General features: G+C 37.3%; 1 protein-coding gene across 1 annotated transcript in view; it reads left to right on the plus strand.

Annotated features, from left to right (window-relative positions):
- Positions 1–13,031, plus strand: part of LOC111617743 (multidrug resistance-associated protein 4-like) — an 81,877-nt gene that overhangs the window by 10,882 nt on the left and 57,964 nt on the right. Inside the window, exon 3 of the mRNA XM_023359032.1 lies at positions 3,931–4,094. Within this exon, the coding sequence (XP_023214800.1) occupies positions 3,931–4,094 (164 nt within the window). The remainder of the gene's footprint in view (positions 1–3,930; positions 4,095–13,031) is intronic.

Here is a 13,031-nt window from a genome sequence, read left to right on the forward strand (position 1 = left end):
TATATATATATAAATTACGTGCCTATATATATATATAGGCACGTAAACAAAGTATTCATAGAACTAGTACATTTTGAAGGAAAATAGTACATTTTTTGAAGGCGCTTCAGTACGTTTTGAAATTTTATTGCGGCAACACTGATTTTAACGGTTATGAGTTTATTTTATTTTTGATAAATTGAAAAATATCATTTTCTTCACCATGTAAAAAATACACAGCCATCATATTATTTATTTCTAAATGAAACTGTTTCTCATTACCTGCATTATCTCAATTTTGAAAGTCTTATGAAAGCAGGAATTATACTGGTGTTCTAATTCAGACTATCAAACAATAAACCTGAATAAGTGTTTTAGCTAAGACTTTCTTATCAACAGGCAAAGTTCAGTTTGCAAAAGAAATTTTTACTACTATTGTATTTCGTAATGCAAACATACACTCTTCAGGCTAGAAATATTCGATATTGGCAATTTTTTATAAACAAAGTAATAAATACAATAAAAAATAAACTTTTTTTCATGAAGGTGTTGCTTTGAAATCAGATTAAATAAATTAAGCTGTATAGGATACAATTATTTCATAAACTAAAGACTAAATAATTTTAAAATTTGTGAAAAATAGTCAAAACACATTTCAGAGTTTTCCAGAAATGTGCTATTTGAAGTAAAACATTTATATGCAGTGTAATCAGTTAATAACAAAAATCACCTAAATTGTTGCCGATGAATGTGATTCTGTAAAATAAAGTGCATTTCATCACAGAATAATTACTACCAACTATTTTCAGTTCTTCTGACTATTGAACTCGATGCGCCTTAAAAATACACAGGAAAAAAGTAATTTGTGTTTACATGGGGATATGGGTGTTTTGGTATGTTGGCGTTATAAAAAGATGCCATTACATAGGCCTACTATCCTTTCTTCACAGCAGTGAAATGAACTTCTAAAAGTAGTTGTAATTTTTCAAAGGACGAATTTATCAGTACTGTAATTAATGTTTTGTAAACGAGTTTCTTTCAGTGTAGAATAAAAAGTAATGTAGTGTTAACTGTTGAGTTTACGGTGAAATAATGAAAAATTAATGGTATATGACTATGTGTGATTGTGTTGTTATCGGTTTCATGCAAAAACAGGTTCGTAGAATATGTACAAGTTTTTCATTCACTTATACGAGTAAAACAGTACAANTCCAATTTTTTGCAAGTGATGTGAAATGACTATAGAATTTTTATATATTTTTGTTCATAATACTTTATCATAATTCTCTACAGACTGTCTGTCTGTAGAGAAACTATTCTTTATTCGCCCGACCTCGCTGGGCACAGTCAGAAGAATGTATACATGACTTACACAGTTGACACATGCCGAACGTAAAAAATAAACCGACATAAAAAAACTATTATTAAAAAAAGCAAAGCAAAGTAAAATACCGCGTATGTACAAGGAAAAAGAATAAAAAATGCACCATACTTAGTGTATTAAAGTCTTATTGATGTAAAATTTAGTCATGATGTTAAAAAGATCAAAGTAACTTTTGCTGGATAGTAGTAATTCAAGTTCACACGGCCACTTATTGTTGTCCTCTTCCATTTGCAGTTTAAAGCGTGCACCTGATATCTTCCAACATTGGGCAGGACAGAAGATAATGTCTCACTCCATCCTGCACATTGCACATTTGGCAGCAATTCGTGTCACTGTGATGAAAACGGTTCAAGTATACATTAAATCGCTCATGTTCGGTTATCATCTGTGAGATCTGGTGTTGTGGGTGAAACCACTTCCATGTAAGGCGCCTTGCAATGTTTGGAATAAATTGACGGAAGATATGTTGTTGTGGTAAACGATCCCATTCCTTTTGCCACTCTTTGATGCAATGATGCCATAAAAGTTGTTTAATTCTGGAAGTTGGAAGCTGTACATATGATAAATTGATGCCTGTTAGCAAAGTTGTCGCCCGAGCCAATGCGTCGGCACGTTCGTTACCCGGAGTGCCACAGTGTCCTCTAATCCAATTGATGTTGTACTTGTTGCTGGACTGATCAGCTAAAATGAAGATATCCCTAGCGATAGGGTGAAGGATGTCTTTATTTCTCAATACCTGAACAGCAGCATAGCTGTCTGTGAAGACAGAAATGTCACAGCTGTAATAGTTTGCGTTACAATAGTCAATCGCTTTGAAAACGGCAAACATCTCTGCCTAAAACACCGAGCACTCCGGGTGCAAGAGAAAGACTTCATGGAACGTTTCTTCATTTCTGATATATACTACAAAAGCGCTGGAGGTGCCTTGTTCGGTTTTTGACCTGTCCGTGTAAACTTCTATAACAGATGTACTGTACAGTCACAAGATCCAAGCCCTCTTCTAAAAGCAGGGTGCGGCAATTCAGCAAAAGAGTTACTAACCTCATAACAAGAAGCATCGAACGAGTAATTCGTGATGGTAATACATTTACCTCGGGTGAGGAGAGACCTGCCGGTGCTATATTGAATCTGCTGAAGGATAGGAAGCTTTCCTGCTAAAACGGGAAGCACAGCATTCGAAACGGTAATGTAGGATCTGGTCATGCGCAGAAGCGCAAAGCGTTGAGCTGTTCTGAGCTTACGGTGATTGTGAGAGTGGAATGCCGCATCACCCCACACACCAGATGCATAACATATAATAGGCACAAACACACAATCATGTATGGCATTCATAGCCTCATAATTCTCTACAGACACAGACACAGATACAGATACAGATATATTTTATTCAACACACTAGGTACAGCGTATACTGGGCGCCACATAGGTATAACCCAGTTTGATACAGTGAGAATAGTGACATGCTAGATATATAGTAATTGTTACAATTATTAGTGGATTAACAAGGAATTTGTCACAGANTGTCAAATCTTTATTTCAATCAAGTGCCGCATCTTTTTTTCATGAAGATGTTGCTTTGAAATCAGATTAAATAAATTAAGTTGTATAGGATACAACTATTTCATAAACTAAAAAATAAATAATTTTAAAATTTGTCAGAGTTTTCCAGAAATGTGCTATTTGAAGTAAAACATTTATATGCAGTGTAATCAGTTAATACCAAAAATCACCTAAATAGTTGCCGATGAATGTGATCCTGTAAAATAAACTGCATTTAATCACAGAATAATTACTACCAACTATTTTCAGTTCTTCTGACTATTGAACTCGATACGCTTTAAAAATACACAGGAAAAAAGTAATTTGTGTTTACATGAGGATATGGGTGTTTTAGTATGTTGGCGTTATAAAAAGATGCCATTACATAGGCCTATGATCCTTTCTTCGCAGCAGTGAAATGAACTTCTAAAAGTAGTTGTAATTTTTCAAAAGACGAATTTATCAGTACTGTAATTAATGTTTTGTAAACGAGTTTCTTTCAGTGTAGAATAAAAAGTAATGTAGTGTTAACTGTTGAGTTTACGGTGAAATAATGAAAAATTAATGGTATATGACTATGTGTGATTGTGTTGTTATCGGTTTCATGCAAAAACAGGTTCGTAGAATATGTACAAGTTTTTCATTCACTTATACGAGTAAAACAGTACAAACTGCCTGATTTAATATTAATGCTTTTAAAACAATACTTTTAAAGAATTCAAAGCAATACATGTACAGCCTGGATACAAACTGTACATGTATGTTTTTCACATCCAGAAATGATATAAGTTACCAAAATTTCTGAATGTATAAAAATCCAAGTAATTTTTACTTATTGAGTGTCTAGCATCTTTTGATCCTGTAGTTGTGAAATTAAAAAAGTGAAATCTTTTAAAAAGTATACTAGCTATTTAAACTTAATATGTTTTATAGTTTCTGTAATAATTATACTTAAATTTATGTTAATAGTAATCGAATAAATAGTATTTTGTATAATAATATAAAACTAACTTTCTTATATATTACAGCAGACCAATTCCATTCCATATTTATTTACAAATCCTTTCTTCATTATCACTGCGATAGCGATGTTATGGCAATATTACGGATGGACTATTCTAGTAGGATTTTTGGCCATATTTTTCTACATTCCTATACAATTTGCTTTGAGTAAATTATATTCAAAACTGAGGTAATTAAGTTAAATTATAATAATAAAATAATTTATATAATTGTGATAAACCTATAAATAAAATATAGAAATAATGCATAACTTCGTTATTGTTAATAAATATGAAATACAGATATTTAATAAATATAAAGTTTCATACATTAGTCGAAAATATACATATTTGTAGCTGATCAGGAAATGACAAAGTAACTCCAAGCATTTAACTTTTTTGCTCGAGTATTGTTAGCATCACATCTTATTAATTGTGACTAATGTATTTGTTTGGTAATTGTATTTGTTTATTTTATCTTATAAATACTTATAATTTGCGCATACGAGATCATGCAATTTTTTGAGTTTATGGTGAACCATGAGTTATTTCCTGGATTGCTTTATTTAATGTATAGAAAGTACAATGTTTCTTGTCCTAATATCACAGGTCTGCAAAAAATTTTTTCCAGCTGCATTAGACATTTTTGCTGAATTATATTGTGACCGTTTGGGTTGGCACCTCTTTGGTACCCTGTCAGGATTGACACCACCGTGTTTCTCGAAACACGGAAACCGAGACGGCGATTACACCATGCCATCGAGCGAGCGGTCCTGTACGTGATCAGACGGATTCGTAATGTCGATTCGAGAGACAACATTGGAAGTGACTCAGATACACTTAACAATTAACAAGGGTTCATTTAAAAACATATTGGATAAAGTGTTGTCACGGAGAGAGAGAGTTCACATACGATTCGCGGAGTGATAAATATCTGGAGTTTGGTTGATTCTTGAATAGCTGATAATTGATAATCAAGTTCTTGACTTAATCCAAAGTTCTAGCGACGACGTTCTTTCAAGTTTCTTTGGCACTTAATAAATCCTGTTGCAAATAATCCAAATAGGAGGCACAAAAACACAAAAGTCCGGTTGCTATCTGACGACTTCTATCCAGAGGAAAGAAAAGAGTCAGTCGCCGCGACTGACTTTTTTCGGCCGTCTCTGATGATATTCACGAGCGATTTCGGCCGTGCTGAAGTTAATAGTTCACGAGAAAGCGTCATGTTGCTTTCGAGAAAATGTAACGGGAGACTTTCTCAGGTAGATAAGAACAACAATTGTTGCGTAATTCGCGAAATGTTTTTGTTAAAGACTATTTCTAATATAAGAATTGCTTCTCTCTTACATCACTCCGGCCTTTTGAAAATCGAGCTTGTTCGTGAAAGTGCCAGTTCGATTTTAGATTGTGATATAAGAACATTGATAAGTTGGACTTTTACTCTCTCTTTTTTTTTCTGTTTACATAATAGTAATAGGAGTACAAGTTACATATTGGTAATAGGAGTACACAGGTTTTTATTTATATAAATTTAGTTTACAAATTTAGGTTACTCTCTCTCACTTTATTTATGTTACGCGGTTAAAATAAAACACTCGGACACGTGGTTAAAGGTAAATATAAATGTTGTTTTAATAAAAATAAATTTAGGTTACAAAAAAAAAATTGGTTATATAATACGAATAATATTTATGACATGATTATAATATTTTGTATAGGAATATAAACGATTTATAGGTGAAAAGATGAAGAAAAGTTGAGGTGGAATTTCTAGGATGGGATTGGTTGTGAGGATGGGAAGTGGAGCGGGAAGAAGGAGAACGAAAGATAGGAGTACGAGAGGCATGTGGTATAATTTCCGGAGGACTACTAGTAGTAGTAGTAGCTTCTATAGAATTAAGGGATTCATTAGATCCGATGAAGTCTGGTTCTGGTCGATGATGGCGATTGGCGTCTCGGTACTCTTGTTCTAGTTGAGGTGGCGCAGAATATCCAATTGGAAGAATTATTGTAACTGGAAGAAGGGATCTTGGTCGCTGAGAACGAGCGAAACGAATGGCTGCTCGAAGAGTTTCGGCGTTGACTTCTTGGGTTATGGCAGATTCTTGATTGGTTTGGGAAATGCTGGGATCGTTATTATTATTCATCTACAGTGGAAATGTTCAGAATGAATTTAAAGCTATTAGAACTTTCGAAAAATTGTAAAAGCTCGAAAGGAATTGCAAGAGAGGGTGTAGAAGGATTTGTAGGTGATGGAGGAATTTCGTCATGGATAACTGAGGTCCAACGGAGAGTATGATCTCCTTTTTTGAATTTGAGGTTGTAGATAAATTTAGCATGGGAAATAGGATTGTCTAGAAACTGAACGGTGAGTATAAAAGATGGGTTTATAGGAGAACTTTTTGTAATGGTGATGAGAAATTGGTGAAGATGGCATCCTCACTGAAATACAGCAACAAGCAGAATCGGAAAGAAGAGACAAAGAAGACGTAACTACTGAGGAGGAAACGAGAGAACCTGAACTAACTCCTTCACCTCCTTATGCCTTAAGAAGTCAAGGACCCGTGGAGGAACAACCTTGGATTCTTCCCACTCCTCGACAAAGTCGAATTTCTAAACGAAAGGCTAGCCCACCTAAAAATAGACTTAACACTCAATCAAAAATAACGAAACGAGGGACTTAACGTAAGAAACAAAAATCCATGATACCAAGGATCCTTCCTTCTCTAACGTTTTAAAATAAACTTGATAAAAAAAGACTTGAAAATAACTTGATATAGTCCCTCTCTACATCTCTTTAATCACTTCAATTTTTTTCTCCTCCAGAATATCATCATCCACCATGCACTTAACCCTTCTACTCCAATTTGCCTTCTTCACCTCAGGGATCTCCACTCTGCATATCAACCCACGAGAGGACCCTCGTAATCTCCACAAAGGTGTTGCCTTTGTACACCAGGAAAATTTCTTTATGACTACCAATTACTAGATTCTCGTTTTGGATATATCTTTTGATCCTTACGAAGAACAATTACACCTTTTAAAGCGACATATTCAATTGTTAATCACATTAGTACAGCGAATGCGCTTTTCATTTCAAGATAACCATACCGCTCCACGATGGTCTCTATCTGTTAATGAACTCACCTTCTTACAGACCACTTTAACAGGATATGAATCGGATTACCGGGAATTACAAACATTAGTAACCCTTACTAACGTTACTCGAGAAAAAAGAGGCTTAATAAATGCTGGAGGCAAAATCCTCAAATATCTATTTGGAACAGCCACCTCGGAAGATATTGAAAGTCTCAACGAAAAAATAGCGCAATTATCCGAAACAAATATGGAATTTACTCACTTTCTCCAGTCTCAAGCTACTTTACTCAATGATACCTTACGAATCGCCAAGACAAACCGAAACCAAATTTATACTCTGATAAAAAAGCAAATCCTCATCGAAAAAACATTAATCCAAAACGAATATCATTTAGCAGTGGAATCAGCAGTTCGATCTACCGAGTTCCTCATCAGAGAATTTCGAACTCTAATACTTGAAATCCGAAATGCCATCGAAACCTTGGAACAAGGCCGACATAGCACTTATTTTCTCCCTAAAGAAGTGTTATTGAACACCCTCAAAGAGATACAATTACATTTACCCGAAGAATATTCCTTCTTGGAAACACCCCGCCTTGAAACCATCTTCAAATATTACCAATGGACATCTATTACAGCTATAGCATTACCAAAAATTCTCCGCCTTTTCGCCAAAATATTTCTCATTACTCCCACAAGATATTTTGATATCTACGAAATTGTGCGACTACCTGTATATTATCCCACTATACAATCTTTTGTTTATTATAACAATTCTTATCCAATTATCGCTTTGTCAAGAAATCGTCAATCCTATATGTTATTATCGTATCATGAATTAATGAAATGTCAAACGACTTCTGTAGCCATATGCTCACCCAGCGTACCTATCTGGCAATCGCCAAGACAGAGCTGCGAATATTCCTTATACTTGGGAAATGAAAAATTTATTAATCAATTATGTCCTCGACGATTAATTAGGGCTTATTCTCCTATTTTCCGACGTATAGATAACCAAGGAACTTGGACTTATTCCATTCCTACTCCTATGAGCCTAACCATTAAATGTCCCTCCAACGGCAAGAAAGATCCTCCAATTACCATCTCTAAAATAAACAATACGGGTATAATAATACTTCCTGAAACTTGTGTCGGATATCTTCCCGGAATTGTTTTAACTTCGCATTTTCAAAGGAAAACTGCAATCCATCTCGAAACTACGAATCATTTTATCATTCCTCCTATCGAAAATATTATCAATGAAACAGAATTAAAAATCATCCAAACTCGACTCACACAACCTCAACTTCCCATTTTAACCTCCGAGATGCAAACAGATGCAGAGATCTTACGAGCCGACAAATCACTAACCAAAATGGAACTCGATCTAGAACAACTTCTTACGGCTCAACCAAATTATAAACCCTCTTCTCGAGTCTCTACACCTACTACCATTTTTATCGTGTCAGCCTTCATCGCTGTTCTTGGGATAGGAAGTATCCTCAGTGTTATTTATTTAAGACTACGTCACCCTCGACCGCAACCCCGCCGCATCAGACCCACCATAGAACTGGTCCAACGCGCATCCGATTTAATCACACGAAATTCCGAAATATCTCCCCCTCCTTCGGGAGACCGCACACCCATTCTTATGTAAACAACACCTGCTATAACCATATCTTTAATATTTAGATATAATTACCCTTTTAACATTATATACCTTTTTTTGCATCTTCTTCCTTTCTTCTTTACAGTCTATTCCCTGCTGCATACACTCATCACAATGAACCCTTCTTTGGACGCCTTATTTAATTGCCCTATATGCTATAACCGCTTAAAAGCACCAGTCTACCAGTGCACTAATGGGCATGTTGTCTGTCCCGATTGTAGACCCCGAATTTCCCAATGTCACACATGTAGAGAATCTCTAGGATACATACGAAACCTTCTTACCGAACAAATCCTTTGCGCGATGCACTGTGTCCTTTCGGGTCGGCACCTCTTTGGTACCCTGTCAAAATTGAAACTACCGTGTTTCTCGAAAACACGGAAACCGAGACGGCGATTACGTCACGCCGTCGAGCGAGCAGTCCCGTACGTGGTCAGACGGATTTGTAATGTCGATTTGAGAGACAACATTGGAAGTTATGATTGGTTGTATTTCAGATTCATTCATTTCTCCTAATTCTAGTTGAGCGGTGCCATGTTTTAACCGGTAAGCGTGGACATGGAGGGTCTTTTTTGTTTGGATCTTTTCGATTATAAAGGTAACAGGACTCAATTTAGTTATAATGCGAAATGGACCCGACCATCTGGGTGCCAGTTTCTTCTTAAGACCCGGAGAGAGAGCGATCTCGTTAAGGAAAACTCTATCCCCCACTTGATAAGTAGATATTTTATGGGTATGACGGTGTTGTTTCTGACGTTCTCTAGCGGCTTGCTCGGCGTGTTCTCAAGCAACCCGATGTGCGTTAGCCATTCGTAGTTGCAATTCTGCGGCAAAGTTCTCTTCCACGTCACATCGTGTCCGTGTAGGACGGGTGATGAGAACAAATGGGTATGTAGGGTCCCTTCCATATAGCAAGAAAGATGGGCTATCATTGGTAGAAGCATGGATTGTGGTGTTGTATGCGAATAAAGCATAGGGAATCCACTCATCCCAATCTTGTTGATCCTTCGACACATAATGTGATATAATGTCAATGAGGGTTCTATTGAACCTTTCGACTATGCCGTTGCAGGCTGAGTGATAAGCTGTCGTAAGCAGTTGTTTAGTTTGAAGTAATTCACATACCTCCTTGAACATTTTTGAGATTAAATTTGGAGCTCTGTCGGTAAGGAGTTGTACTGGGGTGAGATGTCTGAAGATGATATTAACAACAAAGGCCTTAGCTATAGTTTTACTAAGGGTGTTAGGTAGAGGTATAGCTTTGGCATAGCGGCTAAAATGGTCAACAAAGACTAATATATATTTATTTCCGTTATTGGTAATGGGTAAAGGTCCCACTATATCCATAGCAGTATGTTCAAATAAATGTGTTAAAGGAGGGAATAGCTGTAACTCAGCTTCAGTTCGTTTATCCTTTCGTTTATGGAGAGCACATCGTTGACAATTTTGACAGTAGTTTTTTATATCTCGGTTCATAGTCGACCAAAAAAATAAGGGTTGAAGTTTTTGTAGCATTTTCTGGGGTCCCAAATGACCGCCAATTGGAGTGTCATGATAGGTATGTAAGATATACGGTATTAACCCATTAAGGATAAAGTCCGCAGCCCTTTGCCAAGAGGCAGGACTTCCAGCCAAACCCAACGGCATACGATTCCACTGATAGTGTCTGTAGGGACTGGAAAATGCTGATTTCTCCTTATCCTTTAGGGCTAATTGCCAGAACCCCAAAAGGGTGTCCATTGTGGAGAAGTATTTTGCTTGTCCCATCAAGCTGAGAGCTTCCTGCACCAAAGGTAAGGGATATGGATCGTTTTTAGTCACTTTATTTAATTTCCTATAGTCTATGACAAGACGCTATAGTCCTGGGTCCTTCTTTTTAGCCAATAATGCTGGCGCTGACCATGGTGATTTTGAATGGGTTATTATTTTGTTTTCTAGTAATTAGTCAATGATTTTGTTTATTTTCTCTCTCTGAGCATAGGGTATCCGATACGGAGGTTGATAGATGGGAGAAGAATCTCTAGTATTAATTTCATGTTCGACTACCTGACAATATCCTAAGTCTTAATCGTTGGTAGCAAAGACATGGTGATATTTATATAATAAATCTAGTAATGGTTTTTTCTTTTCTTTTCCGATATGGGACCAATCAAATAGTCTACTGAATTCCTCTTTGATAATGGTTGGGTTAGGTGATAGATTGATAGGCTTCGAAGTTGGGGAAGGGTTGTCTTCCACGGCTCGAAGAAAGGTCCCTTTACATTCTCCCTTGGGAATCTTCCTCGGTTGAGTGGAAAAACTAGTTATGCGAATAGGCACTTGTTCTCCTTTCTTAATTTTAACTAGGATATCTGCTCCCACAACTCCATCCTGCTGAAGCTTCCCCGCTTCTATAATTCCAACTAGGCCTTTTTTCTTCACTCTGATGATTCGGCCCATTGTACTTACTTCCGTTCTTGGAGAAAGATTACAATCTGTTAATAGAACTACCTCTTGAGTTGGTTCTGAATTCCCTGTTGATCTGGATTCCGGAGGTTAATTTTTAGAAATATTTGGGATGGAAGACTGCCTGGGCCTCGTGTATTTTTCAAAATTTATATAGATGCCCTTATGATTTCGTTTTCTATCCACCTGTGCTAATGTTGTAGTTCTCTGTCTTTTGGGTCACTTTTGGAAAGGGATCTCCTCTTCCTTGGGGAGTAGTAATATCTCTCTTGCTAAACAAATTGTTAATCTCTGTGAGGTAATGATATCTCTTCTGAGTAATCCATCAAACGGTTGGGTAATCAAATTATCAACTATATTGCAAGAGTATGAGAACCGTAAAGGGCCAATTTCAAAACAAAACGTCTAGGGCTCCGTATGTTATTATCCCATGGCCTGTAACGCTCTGAAATAAAATCGTCCCCTTTTTCCTATCAAGTTGTACTCAAGCAACTTCGTTGAGCTAGAGAATAGGAAAGAAGCATTACTTTAGAGCCGGTATCTATGGCCAATCGAACAGCATATCTATTGATTCGACAAGCTAAATTTGGTTCGAAATCACGGCCCAGCGATTTAATTCCCCCTCGGTTTCTATATATTAATTGCATCTCACGTCCTGCTTGGTATTCGTTTGTTATTCTCGATGATCGGAAATGATTTGTCTCTCCAGATGACTGGAAGTGGTCTCTCCTTGAATACGGGGGATCCCTAGTAGATCGTTGATTGGTCCCCATTCTAAGCTTTTGCCAGTTTACTTTATTAATTCGCCCATATGCTTGTCCCCTAGGTGGTATTGATCGAGCTCGTCTGATTCCTCGACCTCTAGGATTATTCGTTGAATTCCTTGTTCCATATCGAGGGGCATATGTAAGGTTCTGATTTTCCCTCCTTGTTCTATCAATGTATGTATCTCGGGGTCCTCGTGAGTCGTCGCCTTGTCCCCCTGAAGATTGGTATTGTCGTCTTGAGTCTCGATAATCCCGAAGACGCAGCCCACGGGGAGGTCCACGTCAAGGATCTCCTCTACTATAGTCCGAGGATGTCAGTCGTTGAAGTTGCTCCTGAATTTTCGTCAACATTTCTTCTAATGGTTTATGGTTAGTATCATTTTCGCTAGTGTTATCTATAGTCCTTATTATTCCCCGAGGTTTTCCCGTCAATTGTTCTATGCTCTCTTCGCTAATAGCTATTCGCACCGCCTTATCGACATCACGTGTCGCTTTATTCGATCATTGAGTCCACTCATAAACTGTACTAACAACCGTTTGTCTCTTTCCTTTTGTTGGCACCGTTTTACAACTTCCCGTTCCTGTGCATTATCACTTGGTTGCTCTTTAATAATTTATACCACTAAGGTTTGCAATTGGACGGCATAAGTCTGCACGTCCTCTCCCAGCGCTTGCACGCAAGCGTGAAACTTCTGTAATTGTAAAGAGATAGGTTCCTTTTCAAATCTTTTTATCATAAGCTTTTTGAATTCGTCATAAGTTGTTACATCTTTCATCGTGGCATCCTTCCACGCAAAATCTCGGTCTATTCCCGTTAATCGCAGTTTAGCTACTTCTAAGCATTGCGCCTTGGTGCAATTTGTCAATTTACCAATCACCTCTAAGGACTCAAAAAAAATCCGTCACCTTAAGGCCATCTGGATCTCCAGCAAAAGAGAGTATGAAAAAAATCATGCCACCAAGTCCGCCTACCGCAGCACTTCCTGCTGTCCCTCCACGCGGCGCGCGACCTTCTTTTCCTTCCATTTTCCTAGCTAGTCTCCGTTACTATCTTAAAATCCCGCACTCTGACACCACTGTGACCCTTCGGGTTGGCACCTCTTTGGCACCCTGTCAGGATTGACACCACCGTGTTTCTCGAAACACGG

This window comes from Centruroides sculpturatus, unplaced genomic scaffold, assembly GCF_000671375.1.
Source record: "Centruroides sculpturatus isolate CEXI.00-Female unplaced genomic scaffold, Cexi_2.0 scaffold1651, whole genome shotgun sequence".
In the NCBI taxonomy this organism is placed as follows: domain Eukaryota; kingdom Metazoa; phylum Arthropoda; class Arachnida; order Scorpiones; family Buthidae; genus Centruroides; species Centruroides sculpturatus.